The sequence below is a fragment of the Pristis pectinata genome, chromosome 14 (assembly GCF_009764475.1).
Source record: "Pristis pectinata isolate sPriPec2 chromosome 14, sPriPec2.1.pri, whole genome shotgun sequence".
Taxonomy (NCBI): domain Eukaryota; kingdom Metazoa; phylum Chordata; class Chondrichthyes; order Rhinopristiformes; family Pristidae; genus Pristis; species Pristis pectinata.
In genome coordinates this window covers 43,782,939-43,810,106 of record NC_067418.1, presented here as the reverse complement: position 1 = coordinate 43,810,106, position 27,168 = coordinate 43,782,939, and the positions used below count along the sequence as shown (strand labels likewise).

The 27,168-nt window shown below is 44.0% G+C and overlaps 1 protein-coding gene across 4 annotated transcripts in view; it reads left to right on the top strand.

Moving 5' to 3' along the window:
• Positions 1-24,138, top strand: part of mdka (midkine a) — a 65,655-nt gene extending 41,517 nt beyond the window's left edge. For all 4 annotated transcript variants that reach the window (XM_052029597.1, XM_052029595.1, XM_052029596.1 and 1 more), the window contains 4 exons: positions 13,845-13,933; positions 17,228-17,395; positions 18,273-18,431; positions 23,375-24,138. In XM_052029597.1, the coding sequence (XP_051885557.1) occupies positions 13,846-13,933; positions 17,228-17,395; positions 18,273-18,431; positions 23,375-23,400 (441 nt within the window). In that variant the 5' untranslated portion in view covers position 13,845 and the 3' untranslated portion in view covers positions 23,401-24,138. The remainder of the gene's footprint in view (positions 1-13,844; positions 13,934-17,227; positions 17,396-18,272; positions 18,432-23,374) is intronic.
• The last annotated feature ends 3,030 nt before the right edge of the window (positions 24,139-27,168 follow it).

Genomic DNA, 27,168 nt, shown 5'->3' with positions numbered 1-27,168 from the left:
GTAGCCAGATTAATTATCTCCAGTTCCTCACAGTTGTTGACTCAAATAACAATTGATTAAATTAGCTGCAATGTACTCGTGTTGACTTTTCCGTTTGAGTATCTCTTGCTAGTGTTAAATGGGAATGTTTATTGTTTGCTGTGGTGCTCTGTACCTCAAACACTTACACACACACACATGTCACACACACACATGCACATGCGCACACACACGCACACACACGCGCACGCACGCACACACACATGCGCACGCACGCACACACACACGCACACGCGCGCGCGCACACACACGCACACACACACGCACACGTACACACACACGCCCGCACACACACACGCGCACACACACATGCACGCACACACACACACACACACACACACGCACACACACAGGCTGTTGATGGATACCAAGTCTTTTTGGTTCTCTTATTTCAAGGGCTCTAACCTTCTCCACACAGCTGGCAACAGCTGTCATATTGTGTGCTCTGTGGTGTCATGACTTTGCAGGTGGCTGGGGTCACTCTGATAAGTAAAATGATAGGACCACAGCAGTTTGGTTTTCCCCAGCTGGAGTTCTGCATAGTGTTTACACACAGCTAGTTCTTCACCTTACATTGGATATCTGTACATCAATTTGATATGAAGTCTCTAGCCTCTCTCCAGAACTAATTTAGTGTTAAGCAGCAGATACTTATTTCATTCATTCAAGGGATGTGGGCTTCACAGGCTGAGCCAGCATTTAATTACCCATCTCTAATTGCCCTTGAGAAGGTGATGGTGATCAACCTTCTTGAACCTCTGCAGTCCTTGACGTGTGGGTATTCCCACAATGTTGTGAGGGATAGAGTTCCAGTATTTTGACCCAGTGACGGTGAAGGAACGGCCGTATATTTCCAAGTCAGGATGGTGTGTGGCTTGGAGGGCAACTTCCAGGTGCTGGTGGTACCATGCTTTTGCTTCCCTTGTCCTTCTAGCTGTTAGAGCTTGCGGGAAGGTGTTGTCTAAGGAGTCTTGGTGAGTTGCTGCAGTGCATCTTGTAGATGGTACAAACTGCTGTTACTGTGCATCGGTGGTGGAGCGAGTGAATGGGTGTGGATGGGGTGCCTATTAATTTCCTCTGCTGGGTAGGTTAAAATGGACGTAAAGGGAAAAGATAGGTTGAGTCCTCAGAAGCTGCCCTTGTCTGGTGGTAAAGGCTATGGGTTTGGGAGGGACTTTTGGTGTAGATGAGATGAGTGAGCAGATTTAAAAGATTTACTGCTGTGATTTCCATTTGTATATTTTGCTGGGATCTGGGTGTGACTGGTGAGCCAGAATTTATTGCCCATCCCTAATTCCCCTTGAGAAGATGGTGGTGAGCCACCTTCTTGAACTGCTGCAGTCCTTTTGGTGAAGGTACTTCCACAGTGCTGTCGAGTGGGGAGTTCCAGGATTTAGATCCAGCTCTGATGAAGGAATGGCGATATATTTGCAAGTCGAGATGGTGTACAGTTTGAGAAGGGGTGCTGCACGTGGTGGTGTTCCATGCCCTTGTCCTTGGTGGTAGAGGCTGTTGGTTTGAGAGATTCTGTTGGTATAGTCAAGGTGAGTAACTTCAGTGCATATTAAGGGTGGTGGATAGGACACCAATCAAGTGGACTGCTTTGTCCTGGATGGTGTCAGGTTCTTGGGAGTTGTTGGAGATGCACTCATCCACATGAGTGGAGAGTGTTCCATCACATTGCTGCCTTGTGCCTTGTAGGTGGTGTCACCTGCTGCAGGATATTTAGCCTTTGGATAACCGCAGTATTTCAGTAGCTGATTGAATTGAGTTTCTGGTCAATGGTGACCCCCAGGATATGAACAGTGGGGAACTCAGCAATGGTAATGTCATTGAACGTCAAGACTAGGTTGGAAGTGGTTATTGCCTGGCACTTTTGCGGTACAAATATTACTTGCCACCTATCTGCCCATACAGGAACACTGTCCAGGACTTGCTGCATGCAGGCATGGACTGCTTCATTTGCTGAGAAATTTCAAATGCAATCGAACATTGTGCAATCATCAGGGATCATCTCCACTTTGACCACATGATGGAAGGAAGAGCATTGATGAAGCCATTGGACACTGCCCTGAGGAACTCCTGCAGTGATGTCCTCAGATTGGGAGGATTGACCTTCAGTCATGATAGGATTAAAGTGGGTCAACTGTATTAAATGTGGTATCCATGCCCCAAAAAAAGCCTGGCTATTGCCCTGGTTTATCAGAAGGCACATCAGCGTCTTTAGTTTCTCATTGACTTTCATTGGCCTTTCATTAATTAAGCTCTTTTGGCACAGTGGTTACATTACTGGACTGGTAGTGTTTGACTGAGTGTGATATTAAGGAATGTGACATTAAAGACAACATGGGCATTAAAGGGAAAACACTCCATTGTTTGGATTGTCCAGATGAATGGTCTCGATCTGAAACATCGACTGTCCATTTTCCTCCACAGGTGATGCCTGACCCACTTGAGTTCAGATTTCACTCCCACTGTGGTAGCTGTGGATGCCTAAATTCAGTTAATAGCCTGGAGTTTGTAAAAAAAAAGATCTTGTGTCATATGATGAAAATTATGACCAGTTTGTTGTAAAACCCCACCTGATTCACTTGCCCTTAAAGTGAAGCTATTTGCTATCCTTACCTGGGCTAACTATTATGTGCCTCTAGATCCACAACAATGTGATTGACTTTGAAATGGTCCTGTAAAACCAAGCAGACTACCTTGCTTCCACCCAGTCACTGAACTCAGGAACTGCAGTGTTGATCCCAGCCCAGTCAATCCGGCAAAGTTCTCCTTGTAACCCCAGGGGCTGGTGCCCAAAGAGGGAGAGCTAATCAAGCAACAATGTAATATAGTTGTACTCACAGCATCACTAACGTATGACGACATGCCAAACTCCCCATCACAATCCCAGGGTACATCCTGTCCCACTGAGTTCCACTAGAGAGAACGGCCTCAGAGATCCTCAACGTTGACTTGAGAACCCGCGAAACCTCATGGAATCAGGTCACATAAGGGCAAGGAAATCACCTGATGGCCACCTATTGCCTAAGCTGATGAATCAGTGTTCATCCACATTGAACAAGCTCTAAAGGTAGCAAGAGCATGGCGTTTACTCTGGGTGGAATTCACTGTCCATCACCAAGAATGGCTTGGTGACGTCATCACTGACTGAGTCATGAGGGGCATGTGAAAGACACACAGTGAGTGAACCAGCACGAGGCAGAGACCTACCTGAGCTCATCCTCACCAATCTCCCTTCAGCAGCTGCATTGGTAGAAGTGACCATCGCATATGCCTTGTGCAGACAAGTCCATTCTACACAGCTGAAGACACCTTCCATGCATGAGGCACTATGGACCATCAGCACCAGCAGAAATGTACACCACCCACAATCTGTAACCTTCCATTACCATTAAGCCAGGGGATCAATGCTGGTTCAATTAAGAGTGCAGGAGGTAATGCCGGGACCTAGAAATGAGGGGCCAAGCTTGTGAAGCTGCAACACAGGATTACACATGAAACAGTAAAGGCTGTGTGAAATAGACAAAGCCAAGTGACCCCACAACCAATGGATTGGATCAAAGCTTTGCAGTCCAGCCACATCTAGTCTTGAGTGGCAGTGGACAATTAAACAGTTGAAAGGAGGTGGAGGTTCCAAAAACATTCCCAGCTTGTGGGTACTTAAAGGCAAAGCTGAATCATTCATGGTCATGTTTAGCTGGAAGTGCCAAGTGGATGATTCATCTCCTGAGATCCCCAGCATCACAGGAAAAGGTCTTCAGGCAATTAGACTCACTCCATGTAATATCAGGAAATGGCTGAGAGCGTCGGATGCAGCAGAGACACCTGGACCTGACAACCTCCCAGCTGTAGTACTGAAGACCTGCACTCCAGGGCTAGCCAAACTGTTTCAGTATAGTTATAATGCTGGCATTTGCCTGACAGTGTGGAAAGTTACCCAGGTATGTCCTGTTCACAGAAAGCAGGACAAATGCACTCTGGCTAATTACCGCACCCCCCCCCCCCCCCAAATAGTCTCCTCTCAATCAGCAGCAAAGTGATGTTGACAGTGCTTTAACAGGAGCAATAACTTACCAGTATCCTTATCAGTGTGGGTTTCACTAGGACCACTATGCTCCAGACCTCATCACAGCCTTAGTCTAAATGTGGACCAAAGAGGCAAATTCTAGAGGTGAGGTGAAAGTGACTGTACTTGATATCAAAGCAGTGTTTGTCTGAGTGTGACTTTAAGGAACCTTGGTGAAACTTGACATCATGGGCATGAAGGGGAAAACACTCCATTGTTCGGATTGTCCAGATTAATGGTCTCGACCTGAAACGTCGACTGTCCATTTTCCTCCACGGGTGATGCCTGACCCACTGAGTTCCTCCACCAGTTTGTTTCTTTGCTCCAGATTCAGGCATCTGCATTCTCTTGTGTCCCCAATGTTTGGATTCATTGCTTCCATGAAGGGAGATAGTAGTGGTTGTTGGACGTCAATCCTCTCAGTCCCAGGACTCTTCTGCGGGAGTTCCTCAGGGCAGTATCCTCAGCCCAACCATCTTTAGCTGCTTCATCAATTACCTTCCTTCCATCATTAGGTCAGAAATTGGGATGTTCACTGCTGACTCCACAGTGTTCAATTCCATTTGCAACTGCTCTACAGATGAAACGGTTCAGCTTGCACACAGCCAGACCTGAATGACATTTCAGGCACAGACTGATAAGTGACAAATAACATTTTCACCATGGAAGTGCCAGGCAGTGAGCATCTCCAACAAGGGAGAGGTTAACCACCTGACCCTTGACATTCAATGATATTGCCACTGTAGAGTCAACCACCATCAACATCCTGGGGTCACCACTGACCAGAAGCTCAATTGGACTAGCCACATAATACCTTTCCTACTTGGTCAGAATTGGGTATCCTGTGGCAGATGGTTGAAAAGCTGAGATGCACCTAAAGTTTTTCAACCATCCACAAGCACAAGTCAGGAGTGCGATGAAATAGTCTCCACTTACCTGGGTGAGTGTAGTTCCACCAAAACTCGGGAACCTTGACACCATTGAGGACAAAGCAACCCATTTGATTAGCACCTTACCCACACCCTAGAGATTAATTCCTTCCACCACTGGTGTACTGTGGCTGCAATGTATGGCTACAGAAATGCACTGTAGTTACTCACCGAAGCCACTGCAACATCATTTCCCAAACCCACAATCTTTACCAACTGGAAAGGCAAGGACACCATGTGTATAGGAACAGTCATACCAGCAGATTCCCCTCTGAGTCACTTACCATCCCGATGTGGAAATATGTTGGCATTCCGTCATCATTACTGGGTCTAAATCCTGCAACTCCCTATCCAATAGCATTGTGGGAGTACCTTCGCCAGAGGTGAAGATACTCCCACCAATGCCCAGTGCGTTTTACTCACCCAAGAGGGTCACACTTATACTCAGTGTGTTCTGCTCACCCTGCGATGGTCACACTTATACCCAGTGCGTTTTACTCACCCGAGAGGGTCACACTTATACCCAGTGTGTTCTGCTCACCCTGAGATGGTCACACTTATACCCAGTGTGTTCTGCTCACTCTGAGAGGTGATAAGCGGTGAGAGCATCAACAAACCATTTATTAACAAACAGGATAATTACAATGAAGCAGAAATGAGTAGTACAGTTAGATACATGATATATCCAGTGAACTGCTTCATAGAGAACTCATGATCCTAGCAATTCTTTCCAGTAGTTTCTGTTCATCCCACAGGACATCTCTGCCTCAGGTGGAATCATGAGTCCTGGATTTAAGTGTTGCTCCCCAGTGACACCTCATTGGGTTTTGGCTGTTGAGGCAGGCTCATTTGAAGGTGACAGATTGTTTTTGATGATCAAACAAATAATATATTAACCTTGTCTGTCACAAAACATGAAAATCAGTAATTTAAATGGGAACAATAGCCTAAAGGCAATATGATGGTTTTGCTTATGATACCTGAATGTGCAGGATCCACTTAGTGTCTGATTTTTGTTTGCAGCTTAAACATTCACTTCCATTCCTGAGGCCACTGAACTAATCCCACAGCTCCCACATTCCCATGCTGTGTACTTCAGAGTGCATGTCACTCTGTCTTAGAGTCACAGAGAGATACAACATAGAAACAGACCCTTCGGCCCACCAAGTCTGCACTGACCTTTAACCACCCATTTACGCTAATCCTAGATTGATCCCACTTTTTATTCTCGCCACATTCTCATCAACTCAGTCCAGATTCAATCACAACATACTGTACACACCAGGGGCAATTTACAGTGGACAATCAACACTCACGCTTTTGGGAGGAAGTCAGAGCACCCGCAGGAAACACAGACACCGGGAGAACATGCAACCTTCGCACAGACAGCACCGGAGGTCAGGATTGAACCTAGCTCCCCGGAGCTAACAGCGCCTCATATTCCGGTCGTCTACAACCTGACGGCGTGGACAATGAATTCTCCAACTTCTAGTAACCTGCTCCCCTTCTGTCCCTTTTCTCTGTCCTCTTGATCTACCCAATCCTTCCTACACTCACCCCAGACCCATCACCTGATTTTTTTTTCCCCTCGTTCACCCTCTCCTTCTGCATCTGCCCATCACCCACACACTCCTCCCACTGGTTCCGCTCCCCCTCCCCTACGGCTCCCATCTGCCTTCCCCACCCCCCGTGCTTGATTCCATGCTCCACCTTCCTGTCCTATCAGATTCCGTCATCTTCAGCCCGTTGTCACCTCCACCCATCACCTCCCAGCTTCTGACGCCATTTCCACTCACCACCTGCCTATCACCCCTCCTCACCTAGACCCACCTATCGCTTGTCAGCTCTGCTCCAACTCTTCCCTCCGCCTCTTTATACTGGCTATCTCCCCTCCATCTTCCAGTCCAGATGAAGGGTCTCGACCCGAAAGGTCGGCTGTCTTTTTCCCTTCCACAGGTGCTGCCTGACCCGCTGTGTTCCTCCAGCATCTTGTGTGTTGCTCCCTTAGCTCTGCGGCCTTGCCACAGTCTGTTCCGACTAAATCATTTAACATCAGTGTGCCTGGACTTGAGTTATGAATTGTTTTCTGAGGAATGTACTGAGGCCCGGTTTTTAAAAATAATAATGAAGGTGTTAAAGCAATGTTATGTTTTGTTCATAAAAAAATCAACAGGCACTTCATTTAAACCCGTGCCTTGCTCCCTGAAGGCATCTATCCTAGCTGTTTTCTGATCACTGCTCTCCTGCCTCAGGGAGCTGCTTGTGGTGGTGATTATACTTTTATCTCTGCTCAGCACCCCAGATACACTAGTGTCGGAACGTCAGTCCAGATGGGACACGCAGGCAAACAGTACATCGCTGCTCATTGAAGCTTAAGGATAATCTTGCGGCAGGATTATCTACGGACACTTTTCCAAATGCGGGATCTGTTCCACGACGTTGAACCTTAGGCAAAAGCCTAAATTTTTAACGTGTCCTCGGACAGCAGAAGAAAGCCTTTGGCCAGAGTTATGGGATGGCCCAAGGAATGAAAACGAGGGCTGACTGATAAACAACACCCATTTGAAAGTCTGGATTTAGCAGCCAATTTTAGTCCTAATTTCTGATGGCAGAATAGTCTGGACCAGTTGAGCACAGGGTTAAGCACTCAAGCACTGATTGGATGGAACTTCTCCAGAGCATCTACTTGCACTGAAGGTACGAGGTATGGCCGAGGGAAGGGGAGCACAAGTTCTTTTTGGCCGATGTGTTGAAGGACTGGAGGAAGAGGCTTGCCCTGAACCCACAGGGTTGAAGCACATCACTTTGTCCTCCTTCCTTTCTGCTCTTTTCCTTGCCCTGTCATTGACCGAGCAGGGTCGGAACTTAAATGGTATTGCTGCAACTGGGGTTATGTTGTTGTAATGGACACCAGGGCAGTTGCCAATAGAAATTCAAGACGAGCTCAACTTTTGTGGGTGTGGGACTGGTCTATGGCCAGATATTGAAGCTCAAATCACTCTGCTTCCTGTGGACAGACCTGAGTAATACACAGCCACATATTCATTTGGGCAATAAAGTCAGTTTGCCTCAGTTCCTCTACAAATGACTTCCACAAGAGGCAGTACTCACACTGATGTTTTTCAATGCCGTTGAAGTAGCACATATTAGCAAATGCGGATGAAGCTGCCATGACAACACAAGCAAGCACCTTCAGTAACATTGAGTCCATCTCAAATAGTCCAGGAAATGAGAGCTCAAGCCAAGGCCATAACCCACACGATCACAGGGAGAACGTGCAAGCTCCACACAGACAGCACCGGAGGTCGGGATCGAACCTGATCACTGGAGCTGCCTTGCAGTAGTTCTGTTGGCTGTGCCACCCTACTCGTGGGCAACAGTTAACCACAGAAACCTACTCAAACCTATTTTAGAGTGATCTTTCCATGACCAAGGGAACGAGCAAGGCACGGTAGGGAAACTGGCAAGCAAGTACTTGGAAGCATCAGCATTAGTGCTTCGGACATCACTAAAGGTTCTTTGGTACACTTTGGTCAACCATTGTATAGCAACATGCACCAGAAGTAGCTACACTTAACTACGTCCTGCTAAATACTACAATGCCGTGTGTTACTCGAATCCTCAAACTGACACCCCCCCCCCCCCCCAAACCTGCTGGCTAACTGCGCACTCTCACACCGTTCTTCATCCATTTGCTGCAATGCTGCTGCTGTCCAGGAAGTTGCACAGGACCTCAGCTGCAGCCTTCAGCTTGAGGTCGTGCATGCCGAACCTTCAGTACTGCGACTTCACTCTGATGAAGCTCGGAAAGCTCAGTGGAGTTCACAAGGGCACAAGCAGCCTGTGATGGAGGCAATGCAGAGAATCCTTACGTTGCATCTTTCACGAGGCTCGAGGGCAACCCCAAACTGCACCCACTCAAACCACGGCAGAGGAAGTTACTGGATGCATGAAAGGAAGATTATAAAGTGTGTAACGGACCCCGCCCCCCCAGAGCAGATAATAACTCAGTGCCTGATTCACAGGCCTGTAATTAACATTGATTCCAATTGACTTTGCTGTGAATTCTCGCAGTTGTTACAATGCAGCATAGCAGATGTAATCTTGGCAGCTAGCTCTTAAAGGGGCATCTAATGATAATCTTCCAACCACAGTGGATTGCTGCCAATAAATGAATGGCTGTAGCAATGATGGGAGGCTGCTGCCCAGAGGTTACAGGGATTTGGACAGAGAGGTGAGGAACAGTGCTCACAGGATGGATGTTCTTTGTGCAGGGGTACATGGAGATCCTCCAGAACTCTAGCTGGGTACTCCTGGCTGCAGATTGCTGGAGATGTCTCTGCAAGGACTTGATGAAACTCTGCATGAAAATCAAGAATCAACAGATTCTGGAAATCTGAAATAAAAGCAGAAAATGTTGAAAATACCTCATAAGTCAGGCAGCATCTGTGGAAAGAGAATCTCTGCACTTGGGCATTTGTCTGCATTTCGGGCTTCCCCACTGTCCATTCTGCTGGCTCCTGGGGGCTAAAAGAAAAGTAGACGAAGTCAACTCTCCTTAAATGTGGAGTTTGGTGACCTCCCTAATGCAGCAGTGAGCAGCAACCTGTGCTGACATCAGTAGCAGTGGCCTGGAATGGTCCTGAGGCTGGGAAACTGGGAGATTGACTGTGACCCTGAACTCCATGGGCAAAGCAATCCAGGCACACACATGAAGCTATATTTGAGCTTGTAGGAGGTCACAGATCTCAATGGGGACAGAGGAAATAGCTTAAGAGTTGGCACATTAAATAGCATGGGTTCAGGGAAAATGGGTCAGTCAAACCTGGTTGTTCTGCAGTTAAGTAAATCTTGTAGTTATTCAGATGAGTGAGGTTGAAAATCTCACTGAGACAGGTTTTTGTGTGTTCCACTACAGCTGACATCATTTAGGAGAGTTTTACAGTCAAACAGGGACATGAATATACCAAATGGCACAAGGGCAGCCAAGAATGTGCGCAAAATTGCAATACTCAGTGCTCACCTGATCTTCAACAACACACAGCTGTTTTGGAGTTGACCAAATGAAAGTGTGTAGAATCCATACACAATGTTTTAAAGTTGTGTTAAGTTCCATACTACACATGATGGATAGTTTACTAAAAGGAAGGAAGGTGTTCTATGGATCTCAAAATCAATTTGATAATACATCTTGTTGGAGGGTCACTGTAAACTACAGAATCAGCATTTCAAGAGTTAATATCCAGTTGTTTCACAGAGGACAGGAGATTATTGGTAAAATGAATAATCTTATTTAATGTCTCTTATGTTCGACTTTTTGTACTGCATATTAAATATGTCCCAAAGGTTGTAATGGGACATTGTGCAGTATTTGTGAAGTGATAATCATTGAACCCAGAAGCTGGGCTGGAACCTCAATGCCTCAAGCAATCCTGTTAGTGATGGGTTTTGCTTTTCTGCCCTGAAATTCCAGTTATTCTGGCATTTCAAAGTTTTCAGTTTGAACAAGTACTAAACGCCTTCATGCCTGAGGTCTGAAACCACTCACAGGTGAAAATTCAGAGGTCACAGTGCTGAGTATTTTGCTGCAAGGCTTGTCTTAAGAAGGCAAGCATGTAGAAGGCGACAAGTGGCTTGGAGGAAGGAGAGGCTGAGGTGGTGGAGGTGAAGAAGCCAAGGAATTTGGATCCAACTGTACCGAGACTAGACTGATCCAGCAGATTGCATGTTGTGTAGATAACTGGTGTGTGGATGTATTGGTGATACATTATCGCTTGACAGACTCATGCCAACCTTTGGGATAGTGATCGAACACCTCTGATGCTGCCTCCCTCCCTAGCAGCAGTGTGTTCTGATAATATTTCACAGTGCCAACTAAAACCTCTCAAGGTTTATTTATTATTATCGACCGAAAAGGTTAAGCAGAAGGGAAAGAGGATGAATGCACAATATGGCGCTGTAGGTAGTGCACAACCCCAGTGACCCAGGTTCGATTCTGACCTCCAGTGCTGTCTGTATGGAGTTTGGATGCTCTCCCTGTGACTGTGTGGGTTTGGCTCCAGTTTCCTCCCAGATCCCAAAAGCCATGCATGTTGTTGGGTTAATTGGCTGCTGTGAATTGCCCCTGGTGAGAGTGTGTGGTGGGAGAATCAGTGGGTGTTAGTAGGCATTTGTGAGAGGGTGGGTGCAGGGAAATAAGCAGGGGGAGTGGGACTGATGACATTGTTCTGCTCTGAGACCCAGTGTAGACTTGATGGGTAGAATGGTGTCTTTCTCTGTCCTAAGCAAATACAGAAAAGGCATACTTAGATTTCTCAACTTCAGAATGCCCCAAAATGAATCAGCCAACGAAGTATTTTGTTGAAGTGTGGACACTTGAAATGAAGGAACCATGACAATCAATTTACAGTTAATAACAAAATTGCAGGGTTTAATAGTTGGTATCTGACGCCTTAAAAGTGTCTTGAGTTTCCAGTGGGAAAACGAATGTTGTGAGGAAGTCTTCACCACACCTTTTTCTGCCATTCCCCCTCAACCTTTCCCATGGTCTTGAGATTTTTCTTGAATAAAGTAACTTGTCAGTGTCCCCTTGTTCATTAACATGATTGAACGCTACATGTTTATTTTCAAAAAAGACTGTCTGCTGCCTTTGGGACATCCAGCTGGCGAAGATTAAATGATTAAACCGTTTCACCGGGAGTAGGGAGTGATGCAGGCTGTAATACAGTGTGTGCTAAGTAGTCTACCCTTCCAGTCAGCGAATCAGGGCTGGCTAGTGCCAACTGATCATGCACCTGGAACCCTAGTTAACAACGATGACTTGTTCAGGATTGACATGCTGGGGACAATCCCGGTAGAAATGTTGCATACTTCATTAAGCCTATCGGCTTCTTTTACTGAATAAATGCCCTTCATGTCTGCAAAGCACGATTTAAGTCAGCTTCAGTCCAAAGGTTCAGATGGGCTGACTTTGAAACGGTCCTGCTTCCTATACCTGTTGTTTAGTGGTTCCCAAGTGTTTCAGAACGATCAGCACAGTGAATGGGTGAAACCTTATAGAAGGCAATTCTTGATTTTATTTGTGATTCTCTGCACTTGACCACTTATTGATGACTGTGTGTGCAGTCTCGTAGAGAAAGACTGTTATGTATTGTAGCTGATCTTTTCATCTTTAATCCAGGTACCATTATCTCATCAGATCAGTGGAATATTTCCCTCTTTGCAAAGTTTGGAAAACTTATTCATTTCATTTGAACTGAAAGTCAGAATTCTTCACATGCAAGAGAAATGGCAAGCTCTATTGTGGAGCCCTTGGTTTAGGTGACTGTGCAAAGGTCACCATTGATTCAGATTCAAACCTCATGGTGTACAGCAGGAAGCTGCTATACAGCAGCCAATCTTTCTTGGATTGATTAAACGTTTTTTTCATACAGAATCTGTTGACAGTTTAAACCACGAGGGTAGACCTTTGTCGATAAATTTATAAATTTATGTACTGTCCTCCTTCAGGTCAGACATCACCTGAGAAAATTAATTAACAATTAAAATTGTTTCAGCCTGAACTTAAATTAACCGGCTCAACCAGAGAAAACCAGCCTGTATTTAATTGGTAATTGGTTTATTATTGTCACATGTATCAAGATACAGTGAAAAGTTTTGTTTGCGTGCCATCCAGACAGATCATTCTATACATACGTAAATCAAGGTAGTACCAAAGGGAGAAAAAACAGAAGGCAGAATATAGTGTTACAGTTACAGAGAAGGTGCAGTGCAGGTAGACAAATGAAGTGCAAAGGACATGACGAGGTAGATTGAGAGATCAAAAGTTTATAAAACTGACCTTGCTAACATGACAAATGAAATGATTCTTGGCAAACTTGTGGTTAGTTTAAATGCAGGCTGATTTTCTCGATTTAAGCTTTCTATACAGGCTGGTTTTCTCTAGTTGAGCTGATTAGTTGAAATACAAGCTGGTTTTCTCTACATGAAACAATTTGAACTATTATGTAATTTCCTCAAGTATGTCTGATTCTGAAGGGGAGAGTGCATAAATTTGGAAAACTTCACCGGTAGACCAAAAGAGGAATAAAGTTGCCTATATATAAGTCACCAGCAATGACAGACTGTTGATAGTAGAATAACAAATCATTTGACATTACAGTCTTTTTATGTTATTCAGGAGGGTGGCACTTTGAAGCTGAACAGTCACAGATTCCATTCTCATCCCACTGAATCTTGACACGTTAGTGAGACCATGTACTGTATACCGACCGGGGTGCCTCCTAAGAGCCCATGCCCTCTTTGCTCTTCCTCAGTCAGTGATGGAGAGAAATGTGGAACTGACTTATAATCTGTAATGACATTGTACTAAATTGCTTCAGTCATTTCCTATCTGACGAATAAGATCCATCTCTTAAGGTGAAAGTAATCCGATAACAGGGTACCGGATGCAAAGTGGTTGATGCAATCAGTACGGATGGGTTAAGTCAGCGATATTATTATGACCGTATTGGTTACAAATTTACTTTCACTCTTATCTGCCTCCCTTGGTGCTTACTTTGTGAGAAAGGTTTACGTGGCCCTTTGAGAAGCCATTGTTGAGGATGTCTGAACAGCAACAACGGGGACAAGATGTTAATTGTCTATTGTAGGTGGTCTGGTGGCTGTCTTGTCCCCAGCTGACGGTTCAGGCTTGTGGTCTTCATCTGCAGAAACCATGCCATGCCAACACCATTGACGCTGTGTCTTTGGACAAATGAATCCACTGGGAAATGACCCAGGGTTGTTGTGCTTCTTCCCAGAATGCAGCTGCGTGTCCTTTTCTCGCTGGTGTTCGTGCTGGTGGTTGTCCTGATGGCAGGAGGCTCGGAAGCTGGAAGGAACAAGAAAGGTGAGTGAAGCATAGCAGAACCAGTAGGTTCTACTTTGTGTTAGCATGGGGTGCAAACAGCAACCCAGTTTTGGACGCTATTGTTGAGGTGAAAAGAATTTCCGGCTAAATCTTGAAGTATGGACCCTTAAGATTTAATTCTGAGCAGCTTTGCACTCCTCATGCCTGTTCTGTGCCTTTAAGGTGGTCTGACTTCACTCCCATCCATTGCAGACACACATATCGTTTTACGTTTATCAACGTGGATGTCATTTTAACCAAACTCCCTTGGTGAATTGAGACAGGTGTGAAGCCCAGCAGTCTGATTCCTCTGGGCATCTAAGATGTCCCTTTTCCCCTACACCAGTACTCCTCCTGGGTGTTGCAACCACAAGAGGTGGCTGGGAGCTCCAGAAGTGCAACCTGGAACTGGGATGTCCCTCATCCCTCGGTAGTTCGGCCCATGCACTTGAGAACAACAGCTGGCTGTATCTCTGCAGCCTGCTGTCTGTTGTGCAGTGTTCTGAGCTGGGAAACCGGAGACCTCACCTGTTGTGGTGTTTGGAGAAATGGTCAACACGTAACAGGTTGCCTTCTGCTACTGCCAATGTAGTCAGCCCTGGATTTGCAAGTACACTTGTAGAGTCATACAGCACGGATACAACACCACTGAGGCCACACCGACCATCAAGCACCCATTTACACTAATGCTATTCTATTCACACCACACTTCCATCAATTCCCCCTCAGATCTTACTGTTCACCAGGTGGGAGGAAATTGGAGCACCTGGAGGAAACCCATGGCCATAGACAGAATGTGCAAACTCCATAAGGCAGCAGCAGTGGTCAGGATTGAATCCGAGTTGCAGGATTTGTATGGCAGCAGCACTGTGCCATCCTGGCTGTGCCTAATGGTGGGTATGGAGAGGTTTAAGGTCAGGCTGTGAAAGTCTTCAAAGGCAGGGACCAGCATCCTGGCACTCAGGATCTGAAAACTGATGCAAAGGACACTGTCCCTTCAATCTCTTATGACCACAGTCTGTGCTCCAATGAGGCATCCACATGGTTCCTACAATGAATGAAAAGTTTAATTCATCAGGTCAATAGCTAGCAAACTTAGATATACATCAACTGATAGAAGGGTTGGAGGACAATTGAGGAACAAAATGATTTCACCAGAAGAGTCAAGAACTCACTGCCTATGAGGGTCACAGAGGGAGAATCCCTCGTCAGATTTTAAATGTGCCTGGTTGAGTAGTTGGAAGAGTCATGACCCACAAGGCTGTAGTGAGCTAGGAAATGGGAATCACCAAAATGGCTCCATTTTTGACAGGCATGGACGTGATGTGTTGAATGGCTCCCTTCTGTGCTTTAAAGTACCATCTTCCTATGATTGTTAGTTCATTGTTGGGATCTGGGCATCACTGACAAGGCCAGCATTTGTCCTTAGGAAGGTGGGGGTGAGCTGCCTCTTTGAACTGCTGCAGATATTAATATTAATTAATATCATTACTGTTCATTACTTTTTCATTAATGTTCATTACTCACCTCTTCCTGGAAAATGAAATAGCTTACCAGTCTCACATGCTCAAAGACTTGCACCTTCATCAGGGGGTATTTAGAAATCCAATCATACGATATCTACCATACCAAGCAGCACTTCTTCAATGTGTTCAAATCAAAAGGAAAGGACCTCCATTTCCAAAGCCTTGATAAATCCTTAATGATCATTGGGTTTGCCTTTAAATAGCACATTCCTTATGCATTCAGCCATTGACCTACAATTAAGGCCAAATGAACTGACCCATAATTCCCGGGCTCTGGCTTATTACCTTTATTAAATATCAGGATCACAAAGAGTTTTCTTCATTCATTGTTAATAACTTCCAATGAAAATAGGTTGTGGTAAAAGATCATTGACCTGAGATGTGAATTCTGTTTTTCTCTCTCAACCGATGTTGCCTGACCTACTGAGTATTTTCAGCATTTTTCTGTTTTTATTTATTGTTAGCAATTTTAGATCTCAATAAGCTGCTGTCATGTTTTGCATCCCCTTCCATTTCTTTTAGAAATCTAGTTCATCAGATGCAATAGTTTGATCTTCCTTAAGAATCTTAATCCTATCACTATCTACTTTAAATTAGCTTCTTGGGTCTTAAATCTGGGAGGCTCTGCATTTCCCAAAGCTGGTAATTACCTTCAGCACAGTACATTACCTTCAAAACACATGCAATGTATCCATTTAAAAAAAACAATGCTAGAAATGCTGAACAGGTCTCATTAGAGGAAAGCAGATCTAATGTTTCAGATCTTTCATTAAATCTTTACCTTACAGAATCTCCTAATGCTCTTGTTCACCCTCTATCTTGTAGCACAGCTGAGTAGAGCTCGTGGCCATGGCAGTATCTACTGACAACCCCAACTTTTGTCTTGGTGCTCTTTTGACATTTTGAATGACTGGTTTTAGTAACCTAAACTACCAATCCCTTATCTCCTGAATTTTTTACTTCAGATCACATTTAACAGAATTGATGGACCATGATAATTATTGCAAGAAAGTCATAGAGCACAGAAACAGGTCCTTTGACCCAGAGTCCATGCTGACTGTCAAGCACCCATTTGCACTAATCTCATTTTATTCTCCACGTGTACCAATTAACTCCTAGATTCTATCACTCACCTACACACTAGGGGCAATTAACAGTGGCCAATTAACCTACCAACCTGCACATCTTAGGGAAATGGGAGGAAGCTTGAGCACCCGAGGGAAAGCCACGTGGTCACAGGGAGAATGTGCTGACTCCATACAGACAGCGCCTAAGGTCAGGATTGAACTTACATCACTGGAGCTGTGAGGATGTGCCACCGTGCTGCCTAGGATTCTTTGTGACATCCCTTAAATTTAATCCAAACACTAACAGTGCCATGAGAAAAGATGGGAGTATAGTGTGGATTTGTTTTTTTAAGAAAGGTATATTCTTCAGACACTGATTCTGCACTCAACCTTCAAATGGAAGTGTTCCAAAATGTGGAATCAACTTCCAAGTAAGGTGGCACGAACCTTGAAAACAGTTGCATTGTTAAGAAGTCATTGGGTATTTTGATGGTTGGTTTTTATTGGAAGAATAACCTGAGATAGGCTGAATGGTCTTCCTCCTTTGTACCAACCAGCAGACATGATCTACTTAAGCTTTGTTGCAAAGATCTGAAAGAAAGAGGCTTGAACTGTTTGCAGTCATCAAGTCTCTTTCAACACCTTTCCCCCTACCCATAACAAAATCAATCGGGCAACCGTGGTATTGTATTCCATTCCAGAAAGAGGAAAGAAATCCAGCTCAGCCTGCAAGGAGTGGGAGTGGGGAGCGTGTGAGCCCGCATCAGGGGACTGTGGCACTGGGCTTCGTGAAGGAACCTGCAAGGAGAACGATGAGACCAAGATCGTGAAGTGCAAGGTGCCATGTAACTGGAAGAAACAGTTTGGAAGTAAGTCCTTTTTTGAACAGCTGGATTTGCTTTCTTCAGACATTATAACTTTCTCTCCACCTTACCCCCCAACAAAATGCATCATTTCCAAAAATCTGCACTCAGACCCCCAGCCTAAGGCAGTTTTTAATCAGCTAATGGGAGGTGTATAAGAGTTACAGGAACTCCCTGATAATCTTAAAACCGGGGAGGCAGAGGGAGAAACATGCCTTGTGTGGTGCACATTTTTATTAGGCCAATTACCCTTGGCTCCTTTACTCAAAGTAATGGGTTCACTTTACCGAAACCATATGTTCTTGGAAGCAATTAGCCATCTGGTTCATATTACAGACTCATAGACCCCTATTGTACGTTATTTCCAGTGGCTACTTTAAATTGCTCACTGCTGGACAGTACAGCTCTGAGCCTGGTGCTTAATGAATGGCTGTTGCAATAATGGGGTAATTTTAAAGTGTTATCACACCACTTCTTTTCTTGGTTGGGCAAAATTACATTTCTGCCCTCTGTTTAGGCTACTCAGATATTGCACGATAAATGACTAATCATTTGTTTGCTTTTTCTGGCATCCTGCTCATTATTTTCATCTGCTCTTTCTTTACACACGCTCCTGCTTCCTTGCTCTTCTGCTTTTTTCTGCTCCTCTGCTGGTCTTGCATGCATTCACCCTCACTACATGTGCCTGCTTACTTTCACTCTTGCCTTTGTAATGGAGTATAATGGTAAACGTGGCCAAAGACTGAAATCTGGCTGTTAGACCTGGGTGACTTTCACCCATACTGCTTTTCGGGGTGGCTACCGAACGTAAGTGATTGACCCTCCGAAGCCAGGGAATCAAACCGGCAGGTCCTGACTTCCTGACCTGAAACTATTTACACAGGTGACTGCAAGTACAAGTTTGGAAACTGGGGAGAATGTGACACCGAGACTGGCCTCAAGACTCGCAATGGCACCCTAAAGAAGGCTCTGTTCAATGCGGAGTGTGAGCAGTCAGTGAAGGTCACAAAGTCCTGTGATAAATCCAAGTCAAAAGCAAAAGGTCAGTGCTCACCCTGCTGAGGGAAGGTGCAGGAACTGTGTATGTAATGTCTGCTTACCTCTAGGTAAGTGGCTCACGGTATTGAAAACTCCACCCTGCAACCAAGGAGTTTGCAATTGTTCATCAGCAGAGATACATGATCTCAGAACATCTTATTGAAGAGTTACTATTACCAATGCCCTGGGTGTTTACTTGATAGGGTAACCACTTGGGATAGTAAGTAGTTGCCACTTGTTTAGGGCTGTTGTGGGGAGTAAGAATGTGCGGGACATGGGTTGAGTGTTTTGGAGACGGCAAATTTCACTGCCATGTCCCGTTTTAGGTAGACAGACCCGATCCCAGCATTTGCTGAAGAAACTTGTTGATAGCTTGTAGAAACTAAAGCTAAAGAATACCATTGGAGGTGGGAAGGCTGGAATAATCTCAGTTCCGGTTTCTTCAAAGACCTTGATGCTGCAAAATGTCAAGGTTCAACCTAATAATGCCAATTTAAATGTAAAGGGGAAGTACACTGTTAATGGCAAGACCCTTAACAGTGTTGATGTACAGAAGGATCTTGGGGTCCAAGTCCACAGCTCCCTGAAAGTGGCTGCACAGGTTGATAGGGTGGTAAAGAAGGCGTATGGTATTCTTGCCTTTATTAGTCGAGGCATTGAGTTCAAGAGTCGGGAAGTTATGTTGCAGCTTTATAAAACTCTAGTTAGCCTGCATTTGGAATATTGCATTCAATTCTGGTCGCCCCATTATAGGAAGGATGTGGAGGCTTTGGAGAGGGTGCAGAAGAGGTTTACCAGGATGCTGCCTGGATTAGAGGGCATGTGCTATAAAGAGAAGTTGGGCAAACTTAGGTTGTTTTCTCTGGATCGGTGGAGGATGAGGGGAGACCTGATAGAAGTTTGTAAGATTATAAGAGGCATAGATAGAACAGAAAGCTGGTATCTTTTTCCCAGGGTCGAAATGTCTAATGCTAGAGGAATGCATTTAAGGTGAGAGGGGGCAAGTTCAAAGGAGATGTGCAGGGTAAGTATTTTACACAGAGAGTGGTGGGTACCTGGAATGCGCTGCCAGGGGAGGCAAATACAATAGAGGCTTTTAAGAGGCTCTTAGATAGGCACGTGAATGTACAGGGAATGGAGGGATATGGACGTTATGTAGGCAGAGGGATATGGACATTGTGTAGGTATTTTATTGCTAGTTTAGTTACTTCAGCACAACACCGTGGGCCGAAGGACCTGTTCCTGTGCTGTACTGTTCCATGTTCTATGTTTAGAGAATTAGAGAACTGCTGCTTAGAAAGTTCTTCTTAGGATGGTGCAGGCAGCCATGGAGAAGAAGGGTCTTGGTGGGTGGGGAAGGCCGGTGAGGGAGAATATCATTGAAGAAAAACTGATGGCTAAATTGTCAAATGCATTCAAAGCAAATGGCAAATTTTGGCCAAGCATAAGAAGGGAAGGCAGCTGCACAGATGAACTCCATTTTAAGTGATGAAAGAATCTGATAATCACTTTGTGCATTGACCATAGGGGCAGGGCAGTAGAGAAGTAGAACAGCACCTTATAACAAACAGGAACCTAGGGTTGGTCTGACCTTGCTGCTCCCAGGTTGATCCGACTGCTTCATGAGAATGGCAGGCTGGATGTGAAGAGGATGTTTCCTCCTGTGGGAGAATCTAGAACTAAGGATCACTTTAAAAATAAGGCGCCACCAACTATGACAGAGTTGAGGATAGATCTTTTCTCTGAAGGTCATGACTGTTGGGCATTCTTTTCCTCAAAGAGCAGTGGAAGCAGAATCTTTCAATATTGTTACAGTTCTTGCCGAGCAAAGTGGTGAAAGGTTATCAGAGGTAGATGGGACTGCAGAGTTGAAGTTCCAGTCAGATCAGCCGTGACCTTGTTGAACTGTGGAGCAGGCTCGAGGAGCTGAGTGGCCTACTTCTGAATTTGTACGTTCAGAAGTAGGATAGGGTGGTAAAGGAAGCGTGCGCCATGCTTACCTCCATCGGCCAGGACATTGAGTATGGAAGTCGGGAAGTCACATTGCAGCTGTATAAAACTTTGATTAGCCTGCATTTGGAGTATTGTGTACAGTTCTGGTCACCATGCTATCGGAAGAAATGTGGAGGCTTTGGAGAGGATGCAGAAGAGGTTCACCAGGATGCTGCCTGGATTGGAGTGTTTCAGCTAAATGGTGAGGTTGGATAAACTTGGATTGTTTTCGCTGGAGAATCAAAGGCTGAGGGGTGACACGATAGAAGTATACAAAATTATAAGAGGCATAGATGGGGTAGAGAGTCTATCTTTTTCCATGATGGAAATGTCAAATACTAGTGCGCATAGGTTTAAAGTGAGAGGGGGAGAGTTTAAAGGAGATTCGTCAAGTATATTTTTTACACAGAGAGCGGTAAGTGCCTGAAATGCTCTGCCAGGGGAGGTGGTAGATGCAGATAGGATAGAAGCTTTTAAGAGGAGCTTAGACAGATGCATGAACAGACAGGGAATAGAGGGATACAGACCATATGCAAGCAGATGGGATTAATTTAGATAGGCCTCAGGGTCAGTACAGACACGGTGGGCTGAAGGAACTGTTCCTCCACTGTATTGTTCTGTGTGTATTAGTACAAATGAAAAGGTCCTTGTCCTTGGTGATGGCTGTTTCTTCATTTTTAGGTTTCCAGAGAAAGTAAGGAACCCTGATATTGAGTGATAATTTGACCAAAAACAATCTTGTAAATGGCAATAAATTAATAAATAAAAAATGGATTCTGTATTGCTCCCAAATCTTTCGATGTTGTTGATGAAAGAGTTATTTTAATTGGAGATCAAAATTAAATCTAGGTAGGTATGGACTTAAAGGAATTTAAAAACAATGTCTGAAGAGGATCTCTGGCAAGAAAACTCTTTTAACAAACGCTAGACTAGATTCTTCATTGAAGACATTCCAATATTAGAAATTGTTCATGGCAGAGGTTAATAAGGATCAGCATAAGAAAAACCCCGTCAGCCAAGCAAGGAAATGAATTCAGATTGGCTAATGACATTAAGGTTAAAAGGTCATTTCTGAGGCCACAGACCGGTGAAGGGCAAAGCAGGAAAAGACAATAAAGAATGCTGATTTTATCAGTGGATATCAGAAAGTGCCGATGCAGACATTGCTGAACGGGGTGCGTTAGTTCAACATTTTATATGGTAGAGGGGCAGAGGGTGTCAGGTCGGGAATGGAGGGTGTAATACAATTAACCTTAGCAAATAGATCCCCGAACATAAAGAACCAGAGTAAGAAAACAGAATGAAGGAGATTCATGCAAGGGCAATTTTAAAGAATTGTTTGGTATTTAAACAGTTGTTGGTGATAAGGGAAAGAATGGAAATGTGAAAGGCTTGGATTTTAGAGAAACAAAGTATTTCAGGGAAAAGTTTGAAAAGGAGCAGACTTGCAGCCATGCTAGAAATGAAAATCAAAAATCTACAGGTATCAGAGATCTGAAATAAAACAGAGAATGCTGTAAATGCTCAATGGGTCAGGCAGCATCTGTGGAGAGAGAAAAACAGATAGCGTTTTGTCAGTTGACTTGCAGATGTGTTAAATGGAGTAAATTGGATGAGTGAGGGAACACAAAGGGGCTGGTGTGATTGGGAAGTAGTCCGAGCAGAGAAATGTAGTGAGAGGAATATACTGACCTGTAAGTAGTAATTGTATTCATAAATCATTTGTCTGAGAGAGGAATAGGATATCAGCAACATAGTTAGCAACTGACTCGTGTGACTGAGGATGGAGGTGAGCTTTGCGAGAAATTCCAGGAGCCACGGTTACATTGGGTGCATGTCCATGTACTCCGGAATAAGAGGCCAGCAACGGGAATCTTGAGGGATTATTCATCACTGATGAAATTATGGAAATCCAAAGGTCATGAGAGGTGTAGAAGTGGACTGCTGGCTTGCTGTCACTTTACATTACACCACATACAAGGATGGACCTTGTGTAGGTAGAAGGGTTAGTTTAGTTAGATGTTTAATTACTAGTTTAATTAGTCTGGCACAACATTGTGGGCCGAAGGGCCCGTTTCCTGTGCTGTGCTGTTCTATGTTCTATACAAAGTCGTCAAGGTCAATGGTTCAGCCTGGGTTTGGTTTCAGCCCGGTTTGATGGGATGATTGCCTGCCTTTTTGGAGGTATGAAGGGATATGAGAGTGTAGAGTCTTCAACACATCTATCTAATTATCAAATGTACTCAGTGACTGAGTCTCCACAGCCTTCCTGGGTAGAGGATTCACAAGATTCACAAACCTCTGGGTAGAGAAATTTCTTCTTGTCTCTGCTCGGAATGGCCCCTATTTTGAGGCTGTGACTCCTGTCTGCAAGCACCAGAGCCAGGGGAAACACGAACTCCACATCTACCCTGTCAAGCCCCTTAAGAAATTTGTACCTTCTCATGAGATCTGTCAGTCAGGTGACATTAGTATCCCTTATTGCACCAATCTGCAGGACATTGATCCGTTGTAGTGCTCTTGGCCCAGGGAAAAAAATATTTTTTTCGAAAAAAAAGCTAGAATTCAAAGAAAAGTTTAAAGTTATTATTTTACCGATTTGTAGGTTGACTAGCTTGCTAAACATGGCCATGCAGTTCACAATGAGTCAATTATGTCAATAGGTGCTTGGCCAATAAGAGCACAGCATGACATCTTTGAGTGCTGATTGAATTAGCAGTTTTGTTGCAGGAATGCATCCTAAGTGATAAGTGAGGTGCCTGTGTGCAATCTTAAATTCTCCTCGTATGACAAACCTCCCATTGCCAGGAGTCAGAAGACTAACCAGGAGAACATTAGCTGCTTGTAAACTGAGCAGGGTTGTCATGTGGTCCAGACACAAGGAAGTTGAATGAGAAAGTTGACTTTCTAAAAACCTAAGTACCAAATCTTGTTCTTTTCTATCTTTTTGTGCAGGTAAGAAGGGAAAGAAGGGGATGTGAAGATCTTCTGAGAAATTTGACAGTATAACCCACCTTCTGTTGATCTGAGCTGCAACACAATCTATACAGCCGCCCCTCACCAAAATACCTTTTACCAAGCTTTGTTGTAATCTTCTAATCTGTAGAATTTAATGTAAAGGAACAACCTTTTTAAATGGTTGTTTTTTTTTCTATTCTTATTGCTTTATAAACTTGAGACTTTGGCATGTGTACAGTACATTTCTGCAACAATATAATTTCTGTGTAGAATGCCTTACAAATCTTTAGGATTGTAGTAGTTTTTACTTTGTATCAATTGTCCTTTTAAACCCCTTTCAAAATGATTTTTAGTGTCTTGGTGTTCTTTGCAGAATTTTAGAACATTCACTTTCCTGGTCTTTTTTGACCTTTGCATCTGAATGCATCCAGTATCCTTTTTTGTTAAAATAAATTGTAACTGTTTCTTTTAGATTTGGACTACAGAAAAGTGTTAAAGCAGTTGGTGATATGATCAAAAGTGGCCATTTTGCTATACTGACATTGTTGTGTTCTTGACAATGCATGACATTGACACATTGTGATCTTTAACAAAGCCACACAACTAAAACAGGAAACTTTTTTTCAAAGCTGTGAATTGGAGATTTGGAAGGCATAAAGTAGTTAATGAAAAATAATACATTTCCAGACCTAAATGTTTGCCATTTACTGAACAGATCTTGGATGAGAGGTTTTTTTCAATAAAATCTTTTTATAAACGTATGCTTTTGTGCTTTCTAAGGTGACTGATGGTTGCTTGTTTCTAATAGCTCAATGAATATTCAATCTTGTATGTAGGTTCAAAAGGAAAGAAACTATTGTGAAGTTAAGAAAGGTATTGACAATATTATCTTCAATTCATAGATGTATAATACTCAGGATCAGACATCAAGAAAGATTTGTAACTTTTTTTATTGTTCTCTATATTTTCCTATGACACTTTGATAACCCTATTCATCTCAGAGTCATAAGATTAGAGGCAGGTAGAGCCATTGCCTCACAGCAGAGAATTGGGTTCAATCCTAACCTTGGGTGCTGTCTGTGTGGAGTCTGCACATTCTCTCTGTGACCACGTGGATTTTCTCCAGGTGCTCTGGTTTCCTCCCATATCTGAAAGATGTGCAGGTTGTTTGGTTAATTTGCCACTATAAATTGCCCCCGGTGTGTAAGTGAGTGGTAGAGTCTGGGGAAGTTGATGGGATTAGTGTAAATGTGTGGTTCATGGTGGGCACAGACTCAGTTCGTGGTTGGCACAGACTCAGTAGGCCAAAGGGCCTGTTACTGTATCTGACTCTGAGGTTTAAATCAGACCGCAGTACTTGAGCATAATATTTTGACTGCAGTTTGGAATATGGTACTGTTAGAGGTCTCATCTTTTAGAACTTACATTAAACAGTTTTATTTGCAGTTAGGGAAAAGCCCAGCTCTGCAGTATGTTGTTCCAAATTTTATTACCTTCTGCAGACATTTACATCTTCACTATCTTTTTCTAATGTAGTGAAAATTGAACATGAGAGCTAACAGTCTGGGACTATAACTGAAAGCTCTTCATCTGCAGACCCCAAAGTTTCCGGTACTTTAAAGATCTCATGAAAGATTTTTAGTCTTATACTAAAGGATTAGTATCATCAAATGTACAGGTCATATTTATTCTACAAATTTAATAGAATCCACTGTGCGTAAGACTTGTGTTCAAATCACCATGACAAACAACCCGAAAGGAAAAATCAGAAGGACGATAAAAGAAATTGTACTGCTTTCTATGAACGTTTCTTTCAATATTTTTATCTATTTGAAACTAAAGTTTGTGCATCAATTGGAAGGGAATAGTATTCTGTTTCTGACTGAGATTAGAAGAATGGAGGTGTCAGGTAACCAAGGGTGGTGGAATGGTGAGAGGCAGATCACACATGATCAGTCAGCAGCCCTGCTAGAAGAGTGATATATACAATTGGGTTTTTAGTGCTTATATTTAAAAATGCACCTCTTGTTTATACACGTTGATTACAACCAGGATGAATGGGCAGTAGTTCAAAGGCAAAATACTGAATATTTGAAATAGAATCAGAGAATGTTAGAAAGACTCAGAAGCTCAGGCAGCATCTGTGGAAAGAAACAGGGTTAATGTTTCAGGGCAATAGGTTGGGTGGGATGGGGTGCAGTTATAAAACAAACATGAGGTGATTAAGAGAGTCTTCTCACAGAATTTCTGGAATTCTCTTCTCCAGAGGAATGTGAAGGCTGGAGGTATTTAAAGAGGAGGTAGGTAGATTTTTTGAAAGATAAAGGAATTGTAGGGTTTGGAGAGCTAACACAGAGATGAGGCCTGGGGCAGATCAACTACGATCACATTGAATGACAGTGCAGGCAGGAGGGATCAAGTTGCCTAATCCTGAATCCATTTTCTTACATTCTTAAATGTGCGACAATGGGCCTCTGATACCAGGTTGTTACTTGAGATGGAAATCCAAATGGAAAAGCAGAAATATAATCAAGGATTTTCTTTTCTCTTATGATTACCATCACATCATTTTGCAGCAGCCATTTTGAGAAGTGCTGCTGGTTGTCTAAGTGTGGGCTTTGGTGAATACTGGGCCTCTTGTTCCTTTTTTTTTAAGAAGAGTTCCAGCAACCAGAGCACTGGGGGGGGGGGTAAGGGCCAGCAGCTTTTTTTAAAAAAGTTTTCTCTTTTTAAACAACATTTTAAAAAATTTTTTCTGATTGGCTAAGGGTGTAGTAACTCGGCCAATAAAGGGAAAGTAGGGTTCAGCAGAGCAGCCATTTTGGGAGGGGCTGCTGTCCTGTCCAAGTGCCGCTGGTTGCCCAAGTGTGGGCTTCAGTGAAAAATGGGCCTTTTTTTTTGCAGTTTCAGCAGCAGAGGGGAAGAGCCAGCAGCTTTTTTAATATATTTTTAAAAAAAAGTTTTTTTTAAAACAACTATCTTTGAAGTTGTTTCTGATTGGCTGAGTTATCACACCCTTAGCCAATCAAAGGAAGGCAGGATCTAGTGGAGTGGCCATTTTGGAAGGGGCAGCAGTTGAGTCGCAGTGCTGCTGGTTGTTGAAGTGTGGGCTTCAGTGAATACCAGGCTTCGGTGAGGAGGGCAAGCAACACTTGGGTAAGGGTTTTTCTACTACTTCCTAAGCTAGTCAAACATTTTCCTCAAAGTTTTTAGATGTGGCAGGTGAGCTTACACCTGTGTCATGCTCCTCCAGTGTAACGTGGGAACTCAGGGAGGCTGCCAGAGTCCCTGATGACTGTGTGGGATGTGTGTCCAGCTGTGGCTCCTGACAGACCGCATGATGGCAATGGAGCATCAGCAATGCTGAGAATATTGTGGATAACATGTTTAGTAAGTTGGTCACACTGCAGTTTAAAGTCCAAGGAAAGATAGGGAATGGGTGACCAGCAGGAAGGTAGTGCAGGAGTCCCCTGTGGTCATCTCCATCCAAGACAGGTATACTGCTTTGGATACTATTGGGGGAAATGGCTCATCAGGGGAAGGCAGCAGTAGGCAAGATCATGGCACCGAGAGTGGCTCTGCTGCACAGGAGGGCAGGAAAAAGAGTGGCAGAGCTATGGTGGTAGGGGATTCCATGGCGTGTGGAATGGACAGGAGCTTCCATGGCTACAAATGGGATTCCTGGTTGGTATGTTGCCTCCTGGGTGCAGGGGTCAGGGATGTCTTGGAGTGGCTGCAGGGCATTCTGGAAGGGTGAACAGCCAGTTGTCGTGGTGCATGTAGGCACCAAT